This window comes from Dreissena polymorpha, chromosome 2 (assembly GCF_020536995.1).
Source record: "Dreissena polymorpha isolate Duluth1 chromosome 2, UMN_Dpol_1.0, whole genome shotgun sequence".
Classification (NCBI taxonomy): Eukaryota; Metazoa; Mollusca; class Bivalvia; order Myida; family Dreissenidae; genus Dreissena; species Dreissena polymorpha.
Window position 1 is genome coordinate 126,179,670 of NC_068356.1, and position 22,198 is coordinate 126,201,867.

Sequence of the window (22,198 nt, forward strand, 5' to 3'; positions counted from 1 at the left end):
TGTGGGCGGGGCGCCCCAGGGTTGGTAATGGGGCCATGCATAGTTGAGATTGACTGTATTGTCATAAGAGAAGTTCGATATCAATTTGAAGTGAATCGGTGTAGAAATGAAAAAATTATAGTAAATGGAAATTTTTGGTGGGTGTGGCCTATGTGGGCGGGGCGCCCCAGGGTTGGGAATGGGGCCATGCATGGTTGAGATTGACCGTATTGTCATAAGAGAGGTCCAGTATCAATTTGAAGTGAATCGGTGTAGAAATAAAGAAGTAAATGTAAAATAACCTAAAAAAATGAGTGATAATTTCTGACGCGGCCCCACCCCAACTGCTATAACTTTTGACCCAGGGGTCAGATCAGAATTCCAAATAGTGCAGGGTCGCACATATGCTCATAGCTACCATGTGTGTAAGTTTCAAGGTTCTAGTGCTTTTAGTGTAGGAGGAGATAGTGGCCAGGACGGACGGACGGACGGACGGCGGAGATAACCACAATATCCCCACCTTTTTTTCAAAAAGCGTGGGGATAAAAAGTAAATTGATCATTTTATGTATAAAATGAATACAATTCACTACGCATGCACGATTTGCATTCATGGGTTTACCACGTGACGATGATGATTAATCTACTTGCGTTATTTATAGTTAACTGGTAGTTTCCTGGTACCTGTACCCAGTACAATTTATTACCGAATATACTGAAAATATGAAAAAATAACAAAAAAATCAAGTAATGTAATATACCAGTCGTGATATTTTAATCAACATAAACTAATAATTGTAAAAATAGTTAAAATAAAAAAATACGGTATTTTAGAACTTTTTTTTTCGCCAATCGCGGTTGACGGTCCCTTTAATCGTATGCGACCGCATAGATTTCTAAATCGTATATGAACAGGTACAAGAAAATGCTAATGTATAAATCCGTTACTAAGATGTACTTTATCGTACACGACCGTACATATTTCTGAATCGAATACGAACGTGTACTTTTCGGTATCGTATACGAATGTGAAAATACCAAAAGATATTTCGAACAAGGTGATGTCTTAATTATATACGATCGAATAGATGTCTCACTCGTAGGCGAACGTTCAGCTATTTGAGCGGTTATCGAACATATCAATTTCTTAATCTTTGGTATACATGTATTTCGTATTATAATGCTTTAAATGGGTTCTTTATCAAGGGTCGATGGATGACTGGTCATAAGCAAGATGAAAGAGGAAGTCATATCTGTTTGTGTCTTCTTGATAATTTGCGGAATAAATGCAGTATGTGTTATTGGTGAACAAGTTATTAAGCTTTGACATGTGATTCGTAGCTAAATTTCAATACTGCGAAAACTTCACACTATGTGTTTTCAAATAAATAAAATAAATAAACACAATTTTCTCGCAAAAGTATGATCATTAGAATAGGTGCTATCAATAATCTTAGAGGCAGAAATCACCCCCATTCTCACATTACAAAGATATTGTTCCCATCTAGTAAAGGTGGGCATATTAAAATAGCAGTGTCTGTAGAGATTGACAAGAGAGTAGCTTACGATATTTTTTAAGGACAACAGAACACAACACATATTTTGTAAATGTATTGCAGCGCAACAAAACAAAATAATATTAACAATAATCAGATATGTCATCACCAAATAATGCTTTAATTTATATTTATTTGCTTTATTTATTCAGAAGTTATGTAAAGTTAATGAATTTTCCTTTTAGGTGACAGACAGCAGTTCCTACAACAATTGTATTTTATTTTCCGATATAAACTGTAAACTTAATGTACAGGTAGTAGTTCCAATCTTTTTTTCAAAGTTCTCTAAAATTAATGTTCTTTTTTTCAGATGACAAACGCCAGTTTCGATATTTTTTTAGCAGTTATTTAAAATTTAATGAAGATCTCTCTGAGATGACAGGCAGAAGTTCAAGCGATAACTTTTTTTTCAGAAATTAGTGTGTTTTTTTAATTAATGTATTATATTTATAGGTGACAGACAGCAGTTCCAATGATAATTTTTTTTTAGAAATCAGTAAATGTTTTTTCCCTAAGGTGAAGACAACAGTTTCAGTGATAATTTTGTTTCTTCAGAATTCAACTAAATAATTTAATATTAATGTATTTTTATTTTTTTCTATTTTCAGAAATCAGTTACACTGATAATAGTTAATGTATTTCATGGACTCCAAGATATGGAACACATGGAACGACTATTCTGAACAGAAGATCACGTCGTCTGAACTGCTGAAGGTCATAAGTAGGGTGTATACTAGGAGGAGAAAAGACATGGGTATTAGGAGGATAAAAAACTAGGGGGAAAAACGTCCAAGGGGGAGAAAGACCAGGGGGAGAAACGACCGTACACCATTTTGAACTCTCTTAACCCATGTTCAAACCTACTTAAATAAATCGGCTGAACCAGTGGTTAATTGTCAAAACTATGTGGCACCTTTACTGGCAACGTAGACTCAAAGATGGTCTGATAAAAAATACATTAAAATTGTGAAATTGTAATAAATAAATAAGAGTCTGTTTTTTAATAAACATTCACAAATCTTGAACATACTTCAGTTATTTATGTTTAGTGTGTTGTAGCCTTCATAACGACATTCTTTCATCGCTTCCGCTTGTGAAAACGAAACTGCATTGACCTTATAAACATATAAAATTCTTAAAACTAAGTAAGTATTTATAATTAGATGACTACACTTGTGAAAGGGTAATTCTCAATGAGTATATGACGGTTTTAGTTAATCCATTCTACGCGTCTAACCACCACTATTTTGTAACTGAAGTGTTCAGTTGTTGAAAAGTATGGAAGGCCGGTGGGCCATGGTGATTGGAACAAAACAATCTTCCTCATAATTTTTTCCTAAACTGGTAAGTGATTATATTTTAAGTAGTTATGAGCGATTACTTATCAGCGAATAGCAATCAGCATCAAGATAATTTTGTCGTTAGGCCTAAACATATGCCATTTAACATAATTTCTTTCCTCAGTGAGAAATTATATCAAGTAATAAGTACAATAAATAATAAATTCAATAATAGTTAAATTTGAGTGTCCGTGTAACACAGCGAAATAAATTCAAATAAAATCATTATTGAATTTCCAATTCGAACAAGAAGACATGTAAATCCAGTGTTCGACACTCACTATTCTGAGTAAGGAGTTCTTTGGACTTCTGAAATTTAGGAGTCCGATCATACTTCATGAAGTTCGCTTTTTATACAGTATTTTTTTTTGGGGGGGGGGGGGGAGGGGGGTAATAACACATGTTAACCATAAATTGATAAATCGTCTTTCATGTTTGGTTTCAGATCGAAGTTCTAAGTGACTGCTGTTCAATATGTGTTGTCATTTGTAATTTTAGATTGCAAGATTATTTAACAAATGCCATTAATATTTGAGTTAATTAATGTAAGTTTAAAGAATATTATTTTTTATAATGCATTTATATATATCCTTTCTTGTTGATCTTCGGGATTGGTCGCTACAGCCAATTGCTTTATACATTTTCCCCAAAATTTTTAACATAAAAAAACAAAGCCAACAAACTGCAACAAAGCCCCTGACATTATCGATTGCTAGTGGCATGGGCTTATTTACGCAAAACTGATTCACAGTCGTTCCCATCCTCGGTGCATTGGAACCGTAAGACGTGCATTGTGTAAACAATTACTGGTATTGTGATGATTGTTCATAGTGATTAGACACTGTTTGGCGAAAGTTATTAACTACACAAGTCTTCATCAATAATTTCAGTCCCGGGCTGTGGCAAGTTTTTACCTAAGGGGCCTTATTTGAACAACTGTAGCAGAGTACTACTATTAAACTAAACATGCGAAATAACAAACTTCTTGGCACTGCTGTTTCAGAAATGAAGACTTTCAAAGTTGTCACTAAATATATATAATTAAACAAGTAACGCAGGGTCAATTATAACCCAAGAGGGATGATTTTAACATAGTTGTTAGAGGACCAGAATACGATGTAATTGTTAAGCAAAAACTAATTCCCTGCCCAAAAGTTTTGAGAGAAAACGTTAGTATATATGTACGTCTTCATACATTTCTTCATCATTGGGTTTGGCCAGTTTTAACCCAAGGGACGATATTAAAACAAAATTGGTAGAGGACCAGAATAAAATGATACATGCCAAAAATCAAACCTCTTGGCCTTGCGGTTTTGGAGAAAACATTTTTAAAGTGTTTGCTCCAAACATATAAAGCAAGAAACCCTCAGGGTCAACCCAGGGGATTATTTAAAACTTTTTTTAAACTTCGGATGAGCCGAACAATCAACAAGAATGTCTTCTATATAATCTCTTCATAAACTACTTTCACCTTAAGTCGTCTTTTGAAATGGACTGAAGCAATTTCGAATTAAGTTGAAATATCATGACACAATTGTTATGAAAGTGTCATAATGATTTTACAAACTATTTGATTTCTAGATTGTTCACAAGTCTAGAAGTTTCAAAGTTTCATAACACCCACATAAGGAAAATGTCTTAGCCCACTGGCACTCATATTTTTCAGTAGACCTGAACCGTTTTCAAACTGAGCAGATATACCATTAGAAAAAGCGTTTCTGATCAAGTTTCAAGAGGTAAACATGTAACTTCTGAAAAGTTCAGAAACATTTTATTTAATTTAACAAAGCAGCCTTGTTTTTGAACGCAGTTTTGTAATTTACCCGATAGTCATTTAGACCGATTTCTAGCAATGTTTCGTGAATATTGGAAATAAATATATTCTCTAGAGTGTTAACAATGAGCATTGTGACAACGGACAATGCAGAAACGATGATTAACAATGAGCAAAATGTAATCACAAAAGCTCACTGTATGCAATTGTGCTCATTTGATCTAATATAGACACTTGCTAAGTACATGTAAGCGATGACAGAGCAATGTGAACAGGGTTTTTATTGAACGATTTTGTTAATAGACTGGGGTCCGTTGCTTTACAAGTCGTTTGATTAAAACTCTTAAATGGAATTTCTTTTTTTTGCTTACATACACTTTAAAATTGACAAAGTACTTTCATCATAATAATACAATAATAAGTATAAAAATGCATCTTCTGACAAAAAACTTGTTGACCAGACAGGGGTTTTCATAGGAAAACAGAAAATACTTATTTAAGTGCATAGTACAAATAATATTGTTCTGGTTTTCTATATGCTTCCGACATCACTAAGTTTTGATTGAACACTTCTCACTAACAATAGACCAGCTGTTTATAATCTTCCTTGTTAAGAAGAACTCTTACAGCTCTCAAAAAAACAAACAACATGACTTGGAATTAACAACTTTCTTCTGCGGTATGTAGGGGATGAATATTAAATTATTACAATTTAAAGGGGCCTTTTCACGTTTTGGTAAATTGACGAAATTAAAAAAAGTTGTCACAGATTAGCAAATTTTCGTTTTAGTTATGATATTTGTGAGGAAACAGTAATACTGAACATTTACCATGTTCTAATATAGCCATAATACGATTTAAAAACCTAAACAAATATAAAGCGTTGCAACGCGAAACGATTAAAAAATTGGATAGTTCTGTTGTTGTCGTTATATTTTGTGAAACTACGAAGATTATATAAAGTATAAAATACGTCTGTCATACATACGTGGCAGGATGGCCGAGCGGTCTAATTAGTTTTTTCTCCAGGACTCCAGGGGTCAGTGGTTCGAGCCCTGCTGAGGGTTACTTTTTTCTTTTTTTTAATTTTATTCCTAATTTTTTACTGGAGCTTATTAGATCCAATGATAACATTTATCAATATAAAGCATTTAATGACAAACTTCAAAACATGCCAAAATCTGTGAAAAGACCCTTTAAATGTGACAATAAACAAATGAAACTGAAAGTTTTTATAGACAGTGATCCACAATGACTATTCTGAGTAAAAATTTCTTTATGCAGACATTCTGATTTTGCAAAACGGATAAATAAACGAAGGGATTTTTTTTTAATTTACAGATGATTTTAAAGGAGTCCGACGGACTTCCTCAACACAAAAACAAGGAGTCCGAGTCTCATTTCAACAAGTCTCGGACTCCCGGACTCCCGTTAGTGTCGAACACTGAAATCAAATAGATAATTTGATCATACATACAATTTAATTTATGACAATTATAAGTCACATGTAATAATTTGTAGAATATTCATGCAAAAGCCTACAAAATGCCAAACACACAGAAACAAAAAATACAAGAAATGCAACACAATCAAATAATAGCGACATAATAAGCGTGTCCATTCATTTACTGAAATAATATAAAGCGTGCAAACTAAAGCAACAATGACAGACAATATATAGAACTGATCATATATAAACACATAACGACAACATGCATTTTCTTACCTACTGCCTTTATATCACTGCACAATAAATCAGTCTATTCTAATTTCTGTGAATTTTTTTACATATATACACTATTCAACACGTTATTATATATGTTCCGATATGAAATTAGCAATCTCCACTTTGTCTTCTAAAGACATATGAAAATATTTCTTATAAGCGTCTGAAGACCAGTCACCTAAAAGCTGAATTTTATCAGCGGATCCATTTAATCTGAATGCAAAGAAAGCAAAGCCCCTTCTAAAAGAGTGAGTACAATAAGAATTTGGATCTACATCACATTTTGATAAAATTTAACGCTGTTTAAGTAAATGTCATATGTGACTAGTTTTCCCTAACTTCGATTCAAATAGAGGAGATCCAGGTCCAGCAGGAATTTTACTTATCATATCCTTAAAGGCTGCCTGCCACGGGACACAATGGTGAATTTTTAACAACTACTAAGGGACTGCTTAATACACGTTGTCAAAATTGGATAGTTTTAGTTCATTTCATTTTAACCAATAACTCATGCTGTTCAATAGAAACATCACCCCTCAATAAGAATTTAGGATCTTTTAGGTATTGTAAAGCTGTTGGAACTTAATTAGATTTTCTAGCTAATATAAAAATGCGAAAACAAATAAACACCAGAAAACTGATGAGTTTATGTCAGAATTATTTAGTATTGCATACATTTTTAGCAAAAGTTCTGTCGATATGGGTAAAGCTTGTTTAACTTGATGACATTGCATTCTAGAAACTCCTTTAAATGTTAGATTCAGTATGAACTCATTGAAATGGTTTACTTTATCTAAAGAAAACCCAAGGAATTGATGCATGATACGAACTCCACTTAAATAATTATGAATTGAATCAACTGATTTAAAGGATCTACTAAGAAAATGTACATACACTTGTAAAGAAAGGGTTAATTCAGGAAGAAAAACTAACTCAAAATGAAAGCAAAACAAAAGAAATGATTCCCACTGGATCTTCAAATTTGTTTTAGATCCCTCAGCATAAGCTCGGCTATTCGTTGCCCTCAAGTCCTCACCAAGTTGAGACATCTGTCTGTCTGAATCAACATTATACACTACCAAGGATGAATAAATGTAAAATCTTGTTGTTGTACAATACGATTATACAAAGTTACTTCTTTTGTTATGTCTTCAAATGTCTATCTATGACTTTCATTAAAATTCCACCTAGACAAATAATATGCTATCCTGTTATCAACACCATATATGTGTACCGCCTGACTTTCAAACTGATTTAAAGCTGCAAAAAATTAATTTCTCTCAAACATTTTTGCATAAATGTACACTTTGCTTTTCCTAAATTTAAAGCAATGCACACAGCCTTGTTATCACATTGTACTACTCTCTTTTTTTACTTTTAAATGTCATATGCCATAGATGTACAAAAACTGCAATGGTCAACATTTCTAATGCACTTATATGTAATTCTAATTATTGTATGAATGTGGGGAAAGTTGCATGAAAATAACGTCCTTGTAAGAACCCTTCACAACCACTTAAGCAAGAATCACATGAGAAGGTTTCATATGGAGAAGACCATTCTTCTACCGAAATTACTGAAATACCATTGTATAACGGCAAAAAAGTTTTCCACCATTTTAAATCCAACTTCACTTCATTTCGTATTGCATGACAATTATGTTCACGGTTCAAAGCATACACCTCCCTAAACCAGTTCAATAGTTTGTTGATAAATATACGGCTCGCTTTAACACACGCTCCAACAAAGTTCAGCTTGCTTAGTAATTGTTGAATCTCTTTCAAAGAAGCAACTTCCTAACTTACCCAATCCTCCACTAATAACATTATTTCAATCAACCTATCTGGTGATAGTTCCATAGTCATTTTAATAGTATCGAACATAACAACTAAGAAAATCATTCTTGTAGTTGGTTTTACAGATTTATCTGTGGATTCTTCCAAACCACGCTTTTGTAAAAGATTTTCTAAACATAAATAAGCAAACTCAGCATATTGTACTTCTTAAGCACCAACAAAATCATCTAAATAATTTAGAACAATTACACCAAGTTTAAGTTATATATATGCCACAGCATTCGCTACTCTATGACAAATGTAGGCTGCTGACCTTAGTCCCATGGATAAAAAAATATCACACAATATGTGCTTTTTGTATATGAATGCCACTAAATTATAATCACCGGGACAAATGTTTATCTGTCTATAAGCCCGTTTAAGATCCTTTTTAAACAACTAACAACCATTACCCTTTGCTTTAATAAATTCACACATGTCATCTATTTTTGGAAACACTAAATTTATAGATTACCCTAGATATTCTGCCTTGTAAATAAAGTAATTTAAGGCAGGACCCTTTGGAAAACTGAAGTCTAAAATAGTTCTCCTAGCTGAGACATTTTTTTGGCACAGAGTTTAACGGAAAGATTTTTAACACTTACTAGTAAAAGGATTAGATTACAAGGACCTAACACAGCATTGTAACTCTTTTCTTTCAACAAATAATTTAACATAGCTTCTGGATATTCATGAGCTCCTCTATAATTGTAATACCTCCACACTGGAAGTATGGTTTCTAATGTATCATTATATTCTACTGCACCAATAGGAAAACCATACTTTAACTAGAAATGGCGTGGCAGAGGCCGACGCGTATCCCCACGCCGCATGTTTGACCCAGGGGCGCCCCAGGGTTGATAATGGGGCCATGCATAGTTGAGATTGACCGTATTGTCATAAGATATGTTCAGTACCAATTTGAAGTAAATCGGTGTAGAAATGAAGAATTTATAGTTAAAGGCAATTTTGGGTGGGCGAGGGCGCCCCAGGGTTGGTAATGGGGCCATGCATAGTTGAGATTGACGGTATTGTCATAAAAGATCCAGTATCAATTTGAAGTAAATCGGTGTATAAATGAAGAAGTTATAGTAAAAAGAAATTTTGGGTTGGCGTGGTCTATGTGGGCGGGGGCGCCCCAGGTTTGGTAATGGGGCCATACATAGTTGAGATTGACCGTATTGTCATAAGAGAGGTTCAGTATCAATTTGAAGTAAATCAGTGTAGAAATGAAGAAGTTATAGTAAAAGGCAATTTTGGGTGGGCGTGGTCTATGTGGGCGAGGGCGCCCCAGGGTTGGTAATGGGGCCATGCTTAGTTGAGATTGACCGTATTGTCATAAGAGATGTTCAGTATCAATTTGAAGTAAATCGGTGTAGAAATGAAGAAGTTAATGTAAAATAACATAAAAAAAATGAGTGAAAACTTCTGACCCGGCCCCACCCCAACCCCCATAACATTTGACCCAGGGGTTAGATCAAAATTCCAAATAGTGCAGGGTCGCACATATGCTCATAGCTACCATGTGTGTAAATTTCAAGGTTCTAGTGCTTATAGTGTAGGAGGAGATAGTGGCCAGGACGGACGGACAGACAGACGGCGGAGATGACCACAATATCCCCACGCTTTTCAAAAAGCGTGGGGATAACAATTCACACACTGCCTTATCATAATAATCATGTAGCATTGTCTTTATAAATTCTGTATTGATTCTATTATTTACTGGGATTTCACAACCAATTAAATTATATTGTTCCGAAGCTTTAACTTTTTCATGAATTCTTAACTACACCTGTATATCATTATATGAATTATTTGTACATGAAAATATTTTGCATGATTTTGAATGTGAACACATATTTTTATTTAAATTAGAGTTTAAATGATCTAATTCTGATTTAAAACAGTCTATTGGTAGAAATTTATCGATTATCACATCGTCTTTTTCAAATTTGTTTGAAATAATGTTTAGTCACATCAGTCGACTGGGACATTCTTGTGAACATTCAGGATGCTGAAGCTTCTTGTCCTCTTTTTGCCAACATATGACACAACTGTGTAGGGCGTATCGCATTTTCCCTTTTACCACTGCTGTATGATCATTTTTGTGTTGACATTTGTTTCTCTGGTTAAGCGAACAAAACCACACATTTGACTCTTCTTCATTGAGAGTCAGAGAATTGGGTTTGTTGCTTTTTAATGTTGACGAAATTGATTTTTTTTATTGCTTGACTGTTTCATTTGGAATGTGTTTAAAATAGCAATTACTAAATATTGAAATTCACCATTCCATTTTTTTCCGCAGTTCAATCTCTCTAAGCACAGCTGCATAACATCATTTCAGCCCTTTGAATTCATATGTAATACTAAGATACATCATGCAATTCCAATCTACCATTTCGTTTAGTTGATTTGGTTCTAGAGTCAGGTATTATTTCTAATTATCCTGCTACACATAAATTTTAATCCAAACTTTCAAATGTCATGTTTTTGCTAACAAATTCATATCTTAGATATGTGTGTGGGGTATCTTTGAGAAAGTTTAACCTTGTCATTAGATGTAATTTCAATGCCCGACTTTTTACTTTTAACTGCCTTGACTGACCATTTTGAACTAATTTGAGATACTTCTGAATTACAGCTAGAATCTTCAGAATACACAGACTTTTGTTGTGAATAGTTATTAATGGATTCAATGTCAACATCCGAATCAGATACATCTATTAAACCCAGCGTTGATATTTGCTTTTTAACTTTATTTGTAAGTAATTTATCTTTTTTCAAGTCATCAATTATAAGCTTATCGTCATGATCACTCTTTTTACTACTTTTACTTTTAGTTTTACTGTAAGTGTTACCGTTAGAAAGTACTTCAACTTTACCCTTCAGGGATTCAATCTTCGCCTTCACTTTTTCCAGCTGCTTTTTTGTTTAATGGAATTCCTGGTTTATGCGCAGTTTTTCATCTTGTTTCATTAGGTTTTCAATTTCTTCCGTCATGTGAAAACTCTCATTTTCATCTATTTCATCGTCCTCAAGCAACTTGAGGACGCGATTTGTGTTTACTTCTGCTGTAGCCTCTAAATGGGTTACTTCGGTCGTTTTTTTCTATTTTTAGCTCATGTATTTTTTGAAAAAAAAACTATTGCATTCAAACTTGGAACACTTACTTACTATCATAAGGGGACTGGACAGGCAAAGTCAGATAACACTGGCTGGCATTTTGACAGAATTATGTGCCCTTTTTATAATTAGAAAATTGAAAATTTGGTTAAGTTTTGTGTTTAGGTCCACTTTATTCTTTAAGTATCAAAGCTATTGCTTTCATACTTGCAACACTTACTAACTATCATAAGGGGACTGGGCAGGCAAAGTTATGTAACTCTGGCTGGCATTTTGACGGAATTATGTGCCCTTTTTATAATTAAAAAATTGAAAATTTGGTCAAGTTTTGTGTTTTGGTCCACTTTAATCCTAAAGTATCATACCTATTGCTTTCAGACTTGGAACACTCGCTAACTATCATACGGGGATTGTACAGGACAAGTTGCATTACTCTGGTTGGCATTTTGACGGAATTATTACCCTTTTTTGACTTAGTGACTTTGAATATTTTGTTAAATTTTGTGTTTAGATCCACTTTACTTATTAAGTATCAAGGCTATTGCTTTCAAACTTCAAATACTTTCATTCTATCATGAGGGTACTGTACCTGGCAAGTTGAATTTGACCTTGACCTTTGTATGACTTGACTCAATGTCAAATTGTAAAATTATTAAAATTGCCATAACTTCTTTATTTAAGATCAGATTTGATTCATACTTTGACAAAACAGCACTTACCTGACATACCACAATAGACTCCACCCAAACCATCCCCCCACGCTCCACCCCGTAATCCCCCCCCCCCCAAACAAAAAAAAAGAATATATTTTTTTCCATTTTGTCTTATTTTTGAAAGATCATCTAATAAATTACTACACCCTCAAACTATAACCCCCTCTCACCCCCTCTGACTCCCCGACCCCCCCCCCCCCATTTTTTAAAACATGGTTAAAAAACACAAATTTTTATTTTTATTATTTTATTTTTGAAAGACCGTCCAACAATCCCACCCAAAAATCCCCACCCACCCCCCCCCCCCAAAAAAAAAATAATAACCCCTCCCTCCTTTTTGAGACTGAGATATGTCCCTTCACCTTTAAAAAGAAAAATAGATGAGCGGTCTGCACCCGCTAGGCTGTGCTCTTGTTAAACTATGTTCGCCCACGTCCGCTATCCCCGAAGTGTTCAATTTCTTAATGTTGATCGTTTTTGTGTCCCTCTTTTAACGATTACTCATGGTTATCATCAAAACGAACTTTTTAACGTCTTTGGTTTTGGGTTTATTTTCAAATCGCACCACAAAGGGGTTTAACCGGACGACGTATCCGCACCAATGTTCGCGGTTGGATGTCGAATTCGCACCATGTACATTTCGCAATTGTTCATAAATTAAAAACACACATATTTATTAAACATAAATGACTATTTACACAATGAATAAAGTCACAGTCCGTACTTCATGAATCTATTTGATAGTTACATGATTTTAACGATTGGTGAGTCCCTATTGATAATGTGCAATTAAGTAAATGAGGATGTCAGCAATCTCTACTTGACAAAAGATTCCTGTCTCGAAATGTTCCTCCAATTTATCATAACTTACGATCATCAAAATTTTTAGCAATAAAAATTCAAATTTTTTAACGGTGTGTGTTCAATGCTTACAAAAACAAGTATGCACTATTTTTCAAAAACCCGTAAGCTCGAGTTTGCAATTCGACCTATCATAAAAAAGGTGAAAGATAACATCGCTCAGAGATATTTTTTCTAGAAAGGAATAGTTACAACTTTGAACCAGAATAAACTTGCGTCATAAATTAAACATTTTAAGTCAATATTAAAATTAGCCGTTGAAAAACAGATCGTTTGTAGATCAGGCTTTTCAGAGGTCCATTCATGTTCGGCTGTGTTAACCTATAGTTTACCCTTGTATTCATCTATCTAGATCTGTAAGCTCAGCTTATTCTTTCCTATGATCTTAACCTAACATCTTCTTAAATGTAACCCATATACATGGACACAGTCTTACAAAAAAGATCTCATGCCAACTTTAACTTTAACCGATAAACGTTTTTATTCAACCTGATGTTATAAAGCACACACAGTACTTTATGTCAAAGCTATTGTGTTGTAGGTCAGTAAACAAATAGTTAGTTTACAGGCAAACGAATGCAATATAATTGCAAAAAATTACTGAGATTTATTGCCTTATTAGGAAAATAGTTTGTACATATAGCACTCAATATAAACATGAGTTTACTCGTCGATTTGAGGTCATCATTAAATAAGGACACATATCCGTTGCGCCCACAATCAAATCACATGATTTACGAAAAGTAAATGAGGATATCCGATTAAACATCAAATCGAGGAACTCAGTTCTCTTTATGAGGTCACGAGAACCTGTGATTACACTTCCAACAAAAATGGCTTACGATTGTGTCTACAGTGTATTTAATTCTTAAACACGTTTATCGTTCATATTGGCACAAAAAAAAATTCTAATGTATGTGCATTTTTTAAATGTGCATTATGGAGTGACGTTGTATATCGTTTGAATGTCGTAATACCACGAGATCAAAATTTGAACAATATTTTAACGAAATATTTCGATTTTGACATGACGAATTATGGCGTATTTGAAATTTCACGCATCAGGATTAGAAACTTTATTTTAAACAATGTTTTGGGAACAAAATCAATATAAACACATTAATTATATTAGAAAAATACATGACTATATATTTAGATAACTATATAAATCAAATATGACACTGTTTCAACGCATAAAATACTGTGCATTTTTAGAAAAGGTATGGGGTAACAGTTCGTAGTTTTGAAGTCATTTAGTCAAACAAACATTTTCTTTGATTAGGGACCAAAGTCGTGGTCTTTCGAATGCAAACAAGAAATAGCATCGCAAAAAAGCTGAGATGTTGATCTTTCTGCATAATATTGCCGGTTGACTGACTTAAAATACACTTTTTGTGGTCGACGTTTAGTTTGACAGGAATATTACACTGTACTTATATACTATATAACTTAATTGTGCATGTTCTACTTCTAGTCATAATGACGTTGATGATCAATTTGTGATGTGCATTTTACGGAAATATTTCTTTTAATTTACTGGACTATTTTCAAAATAGCATTGTTTGTTATGTCTTCGTCTTTATAAACAAGACAAAAGTCGTGTATATGTTTAATAATACTAATAAGCTTTGTATCATATGTCACTGATTTTTTTTCTTTAATAAAAAAGTTATTATAAATACCTACCGGTTAAAGCCCGAAACGACTCTATTTTACTGTAAACATTCGACATAAGGTATCATTATTTGGCAATAAGTGATTGTCATCAAGTGATTAGAAATCAGTTCAAAACATGAAACACCTGCCTTCCATCATAAGCCTTGTGATTGTTCAAGAACAAAAGAAAGACAAAGTATGAATACAACTTGATAAATTAAAGTAATACTGTACGTTTAACAAATGTTTGATCTAACTCGTTGATAAAATATTTGTTTCAAATCAAGTTTGTTCAGTAAATCAATTATTAAGCTAGAAAATCAGTTACTATTAGCGTTAAAACACATAAAAATGCACAAGCGCAAAGAGTACGCATGTTCAAGTTTAAAATTGAAATGCCTAATGTTTAACAACAAAAAATAATGATAAATATTTTACAGCAACTAGTTTTTTTTACAACAAAAAATGAAATTGTATACATGTTTATGAGGTGTATGCTAGATATAAATTCGAAATTCGAAAATAAATTCGAAATGTAGGTAGAAGTAGGCCTTTTTTGTTGATAGAAATAGATGGTGAAAATATACATAAAAACATTAAATTGAAGATAGATTGGTATATCTTCGTACAGTTAAATGAATAGTAGTCAGGCCAATCTATTTACACAAAGGACATTCTTGTTTGCAACGTGTATTTGTGAGTTCAACACGATACACTCATTCATGGTTTACAAACACTGGTAACACGATACTTGTTTTAGTACGAAGTGACAGCTTGTATTTACGTGAAATGCTAAAACCGTCGACCAATGCTCTTAATAATGTTGCGTTTTCTATACATGGAATTTCGAAAATAAAATGTATTGCAACTAAGTCAGACTTTTATGAGAATGTTCATGATACCTCGAGAGAAAGAGTGTTGATATACATTTCTATAGGACAGATGTACAAAATCAGTGGCTTCTCGTCCTAAAAGTGATATTACAGAAGATTATCAGTGGGTGCTAATACGTCTAAAACAAAATCTGATTAAGTGGCTTCTCGTCCTAAAAGTGATATTGCGGAAGATTATCAGTGGGCGTTAATACGTCTCCGACCCATAACGAAACCAGGATAGGTCTTAAACTCTTATGTTGACGATCATGTCGCGAGTATATAAGAAGAAAGCGTTTGATTTCAACAAAAAAGATAGAAAATCACTTGCATAGACCTAATAAATTAATGTTATTGTTTTGAGATATGGTGATTTCAGTGCTTCATAACCCCTTTTCAATCCTACTTAAATAACTCGGCATTACCGTAGGCCAAATATATAAAATATAGGACCCCTCTTTTAATGTCAACATAGAAACATAGATGATCTTATAGAAAGCCAGTATCCTTGTTAATGATGGGAATAAATCTATTTTCTTTCTAATCTTTTTTAAGTCAGTGTTACATTTTATTTCGCAATGCTGTTGTTAGATATAATGTTTAGTGTGGTGTAGCCTTGATAACATACTATGTTTACTTCCCTGTCGATTGTGAAAACGAAACTGCATTCAAGAAATCAACACTGTAAATGTGTTAAATAAGTAAGTATTTTCACTTTAATGACTGCAACATGTGTGAGACTTATGCCCAATAATAATATGATGGTTTCGTTTATCAATTCAACATGTCGAATCTCTACTTCAATCTCTTTTGTGTAACTTTAGTGCTCAAATTATTCTTAAGTATGGATGGCCGGTGATCCATGCTCGTTGCAAAGGTAATTTTCCTAGCAGATGTGCATTTCTCAAACTACAAAGTGATTCTTTTTTTTAAGTTATTAGCTATCAAATATCAATGGACATTAAATACCATGAATACCATCTGTCATTCAGCTGATAGAAAATAATATTATTATTATTATCAATTAGAAAACGGCAAATATAATTTCGCTAAACCAAATTGCATCAAACAAAGAGCAAAAAACTTTAGTCACTTCTTAAATTGGCATTTGAATAAAAAACATTTGCAACATATAACAAGCAAATAGCATGGCAAACGGCATATTAGAGCTCACTCTTCATTGCTTTACAGTTATTCTTTTTTTTGCCAAGGGTTCAAGAAATAACATTTTAAACAACGCAATAGTGGTGTAAATTGAATAAATGACTTTAATACAGGGATTTTAACTAATATATATATAATATACTAATATATATATTTGAATTTTATATATTATATATGTTTGAATTATATACATCAAGTTTTACAATCAAGCAAATGCAAAAAACTCAAAAACACATTTAAAGGATTTAAATGTTAAACTCCATAGCATTTGCAAGTAATAATATGATTTTCAGCAAACCATCTTATCCCGAAGGTGACAAACGAACATTTAAACGGCTTAAACTGAGGTGTCGAAACTCTCGGACTATGATAAACCCATAGACAATCACATATTTTCTCGCTACACTATTTAAAACAGATGCATGTGCAAACACGGTGTGTTGCGATTAATGTCTACAGTGTCCATTTAATTATAAACGCAAACAAACCCCAATATTTTACACCACATAACAAAATAATTATACAGTACTTAAAGATATTTGAAACATTACAAATGTCGCAGTTACTTTTTTATATCACTAGTATCTGAAGAGCGAGTGTTTTTTAGTAATTATTTGCAGAACAACGCATTTTTTTCTTCTTTTTATCCTCCTCCTTAGGCGTTATCCATCCGTCAGGCCATCCGACTGCCAGGCACTCCGTCTGTCAGTCCGTCTGTTATAATACTTATATGGCTATGTCTTTGAAAATATATAAGATATCAACATGAAACTTCATGGGTGAAGAGATACCAATGAGGAGAAGTGTCATGTAAAAGAACCATAACCCTACTTTTTCTTAAATAAGAGTATTTGCCCTTTGTTTTCTGCACGATGTAACAATTCAGGGCTATTTCTCAGATACCATAAAATACTTCAAAATGAAATGTAATGGGTGTATTGCTATCAATAAGGAGAATTACCATGCTTAAGAACCATAACCTTTTACTTTCTTAAATAAGAGTTATTGCCTTTTGTTGTGTGTGTATGCTGAAACTTATAAGGGCTATATCTCAGATACGATACAATATTTCAACACGAAACTTCATGGGCGTGTAGAAATCAATGGGAAGAAGTGCCATCAACCAGAATCATAACCCCACACAATCTTAAATAACATGTAATGCCCTTTTTAGCTCATCTATTTATTTTTTTAATGAGCTATTGTCATCACCTTGACGTCTGCGTCGGCGTCCGGTTAAGTTTTGTGTTTAGGTCCACTTTTCTCATAAAGTATCAAAGCTATTGCATTCAAACTTGGTACACTTACTAACTATCATGATGGGACTGGGCAGGCAAAGTTATATAACTCTGACTGGCATTTTGACAGAATTATGTGCCCTTGTTATACTTAGAAAATTGAAAATTTGGTTAAAATTTGTGTTTAGGTCCACTATATTCCTAAAGTATCAAAGCTATTGCTTTCATACTTGAAACACTTGCTAACTATCATGCTTTTCTTTTATAAAGAAAAATAGATGAGCGGTCTGCACCCGCTAGGCGGTGCTCTTGTTTCATTTGTTATGTAACTTTTCATGGCTTTATCTCATATACGCTACAAGATTTCGATTTGAAACATCATGGGTGTATAGATATCAATGAGGAGAATAGGAATGCATAAAACAATTACCCTACACTTATTTTGTTTTTAGGATTATGCCGTATATCAAGGGATGCGCACCCATCCATAAACAAAATTTATTTTACGGGGGATATCAGTTCTAAGAAAATGCTTACTATTTTTCAGATTTTGTTGCATAAGATATAAAATGAACGACCTTGAAGGAAGCAAACCAAGTGTTGGAGAAGGCGGTGCTGGAACTGAACTCACAGCCATTGAGGTTGCTCGTGATTTGCAGATAATTGTAGGCAGCATTAAGGATGATAAGATTAAAAAAGACTTACAAGACATAATTTCAAAAATATCTCATGGATCGGTCCAGGAGAGAAGCTATAATATTTTGACAGAGAATTTAAGAAGTTTTGTTACTAATCTTGGATCAAGTGTGCACTTTTCGTTAGGTCAGACCAAGCAGATCATTAAAACTATTATTGTGCTGTGGAATAAGCCTTCTATAGCCAAACATGTGATGAAGGAGGTTTACAATGAGGATATTGGTGATGCAACAGAAGTTCCCAATGATGTTAAAAACATGGATGAAAAGGCCATTGAGATTTATTCGAAAGCTCTTAAAGATGGGGAAGAGGAAATAAGAAACATTCGACTGATGGTTTTGGGTATGTTTGGTGTCGGAAAAACTTCTCTGGTTAACAATCTGATTAAGGACTTTAGAGACAAAAACATAGAACCGCAAAGCACCGAAGGCATTGACTTGCACAGATGCCAGCTTATGGAAAATGGAGATTGGTGCTTAGATGACGAACATAAATTGACTAAATACCAATCTAGATTTAAAAAGGGATTCAATGAAATAACTATTCCGCGAGATATGAATGTTCCCGATGACTCTGAGCCTATTGAGCCTATGAATGATAAACATGTTGCTAGTAACATTCCTGTTACTCAAAGTGATACACGATCGTTGGAAACGATTACGAAAAGTGTTAAAGAACACATTAAACAGGAAATTGTACGAACCGTATTACCAATTGTTGAAGTACAACCGATGAGACAACAAGAGATTGAACAAGTTTCTTTAAAATCAAAAACAAATACAACTGTTTCTGTTTGGGATTTTGCAGGTCAAACACTCTACTATTCTACTCATCAGTTTTTCTTAAATAAAAGGTCAATATATTTAGTGTTGATGGACATGACAAAAAGTTTAGATGATCCTGTAAAGGAAGACGATGAGGCAAGTGGAATCTGGTTGATGAAGGATTGCACATACTTGGATGTTTTTAAGTTTTGGCTTAATGCAATCCACATGTATAGCGGTCATCAGTCATCAGTAGGAAATTTGATGCCAAGTATTATTTTAGTTGGCACACGTAAAGATGAAATGACGGGAAAACACGACGAAAAAGAAATGAAAACTGATATGTATTTCGAGGAGGCACTGCGGAGGGCTTTTGCAGAGGGTTCGCCAATATTACAGCATATTCATCCCCGGAAATTCTTGGTGAATAATTTGTCTCATGGCGATCCAGTTTTTAATCAGTTACGAAAGGAGATTCTTCGCTTGGCTCAGAAGCAAAAATATTGGGGTGAAAAGAGTCCCCTTCGATGGATTCCATTGGAACAAACATTGGATACTTTGAGAGATGAACGAAAACAGCTTCTTAAAATGGAAGACATAGAACACGCAAATGAATCAAATGCACACCCACTGGGTGGGGATGAACTAAAATTGTTTTTGGAGATTCAGCACAGGCATGGGAACATACTATATTTCAACACAGATAAACTCAAGAATCTGATTGTTCTTGCTCCGCAGTGGATAATTCAAGCATTCAAGTGCTTTATAACGCATATAATGCATAAAAACCCAAAGAATTTTAATGAATGGAATGATTATATGGACCTTGCTATTCTTAAACATGAGGTTTTCACTGAAATAATGGACAACAGTGATAAAACTATAAGTGACAACAGAGAGGATGTCATTAAGTATATGGAGCATCTTGATGTGATGGCAAAGCCACTAAAATTAGAGGAAGTCAAAGAAGCCGAATGTACGGCTGCCGATCACCAAACAGAAGAAGATAAAACGGAACCAGTTGTGCATGGACATACCAAATATCTTGACTTCCATATTGTTCCATGTCGACTAAAGAAACCACCACCTCCGATATCCAATTTCACTTCACCGCCCGAATCCCACAAAAAAACACAAATCTTATGCTTTGTTTTTTGTGAAAAATTTATGCCTCCGTCGTTCTTCCACAGACTTGTTGCTGTGTGTATTCGCACTTGGCCTATCAGCCAAGAAGACAACAAAAACCAGTTGTACAATGGGCTTGCTGTGTTTGACCTGCGTCCAGCATACACTTTGACAATCTGGTACAAGGACCACATCATTTATGCAAGAATATCTTCTTTTTCAAGGAAAAGCGTGGCAGATTTTGACGTTACATTATGTGAAGACGTAAGGCACACTCTCCAAATTAGTTTGCTAAATTTTGTTGGCCACTCAGAAGAGAATCCTGGGGCTGCTGCTGCATTTGAGGAGTACATTCAGTGTCCATCCATGCAAGAGTTTTTACCCAATAAGGGCATGCTGCGAGTGAAAGAATTCATGTATGAAAATGAATTAAACTGCAAATCATGTCCTAAACGCCATACAGTGGAACGAGCAGAGGCTTTGCAATATTGGTTCAAACATGAATTAGAACAAACAGACAAGAAAGATGATAATTTAAATAGACCAGTGCAAGACAGTGATCTATTAAACGTTGCTAAATCTGTTTGTAATGAATTCTGGATGCTGGGCATTGAAATTGGTTTGAAAGAGTTTCAAATGAACCAGTTATATGAAGCCCCAGAATGTAGAAGAGATCATTGTACATTCGTTTACAAATATTTGGTAAAATGGCGGAATACCGCTGGAGAGAAATCAACATTGCAATTTCTTAATAGAGCCATAAATGCTGCACGACTGTCCTGTTCAAAAAGCCACACACCTAAATAAATACCTGCATTAAATGTCTACAGCTCGGCGAATATAGAATGACGATCGCATTGTTTTACGTAACATACGGTTCGTAAAATACGTAGTTAATGGTATACTATTGTATCTGTAAATTTTTAAAAGCATAGTATTGCTGTTTTTGTGAGGAAATTTCTCAATTGATCTTCAACAATAATGATGTATTGTTTTACGATGTGATTAGTTTATCCCTTTTATACTTTTAATTCAAACGTGATGAAAGATTCAGGCGGACGACTTACTTAATAGCACATTTTGTGTCATAAGAAGAAATCAGAGCTCCAGATAAGGGTCGTATTTTCGTAATTACGAATTATTTTCAAGTCCGTTACGTATTTATTTTAAAATCTTGTCGTACCATTAAGAATTACAAAATCAAGTTACGAATATTATTTTTACATCGGTTCGTATCGATTTTTATTGAGTTCTTTTCGCGTATTAAAGATCTTTGCGGTGCTTATATAGAATGGTTATCGGGTTTGTTTAACAAAGCGCATTTTTTTCAATAAAAGCGGCGTATACAGTCTATCTGTCAAAAAACAATGGCGGCGCCCAGAAAGCGTCCTAAAAAAACTGCAAAGCGTCCAAAACACGCTTTTAACATATTGTACGCAAAGTGAGCCGAAGTTAAATGTTTAGAAAGACATTATAGAAAATATCTTATACGATGTTGTATGTTCAGTTGCCGACACAGTCGGAAAAGCTAAACAAAAACGCGACACGACGGGTCCAAACTTAAACACACAAGAAAACATTGAACGAGTGGAAGGGACAAGTCCCGTGGCTAATCGTTGAAAAGATTGAAGGGGAGACCCGTTTTAAATGTGAAATATGTAAAAATTCATCTAAGGCATGCAATCTAAACACAGTTTGGGCATATGAAGGTATTGGAAAAATAAAATTGTATAATACTGAAAAGACACTGTTGAACTCGTATAAATAAAGTTGCTAG

At 34.0% G+C, this 22,198-nt stretch overlaps 1 protein-coding gene across 4 annotated transcripts in view; it reads left to right on the forward strand.

Moving 5' to 3' along the window:
• The window catches only part of LOC127868905 (uncharacterized), a 41,803-nt gene extending 20,033 nt beyond the window's left edge, over positions 1-21,770 (forward strand). Inside the window, exons 1-2 of one of the 4 annotated variants that reach the window (XM_052411057.1) lie at positions 2,578-2,679; positions 18,384-21,770. In XM_052411057.1, the coding sequence (XP_052267017.1) occupies positions 18,406-21,228 (2,823 nt within the window). In that variant the 5' untranslated portion in view covers positions 2,578-2,679; positions 18,384-18,405 and the 3' untranslated portion in view covers positions 21,229-21,770. The other 3 variants (XM_052411055.1, XM_052411054.1, XM_052411053.1) reach the window with 3 other exon arrangements.
• Positions 21,771-22,198: the final 428 nt, after the last annotated feature.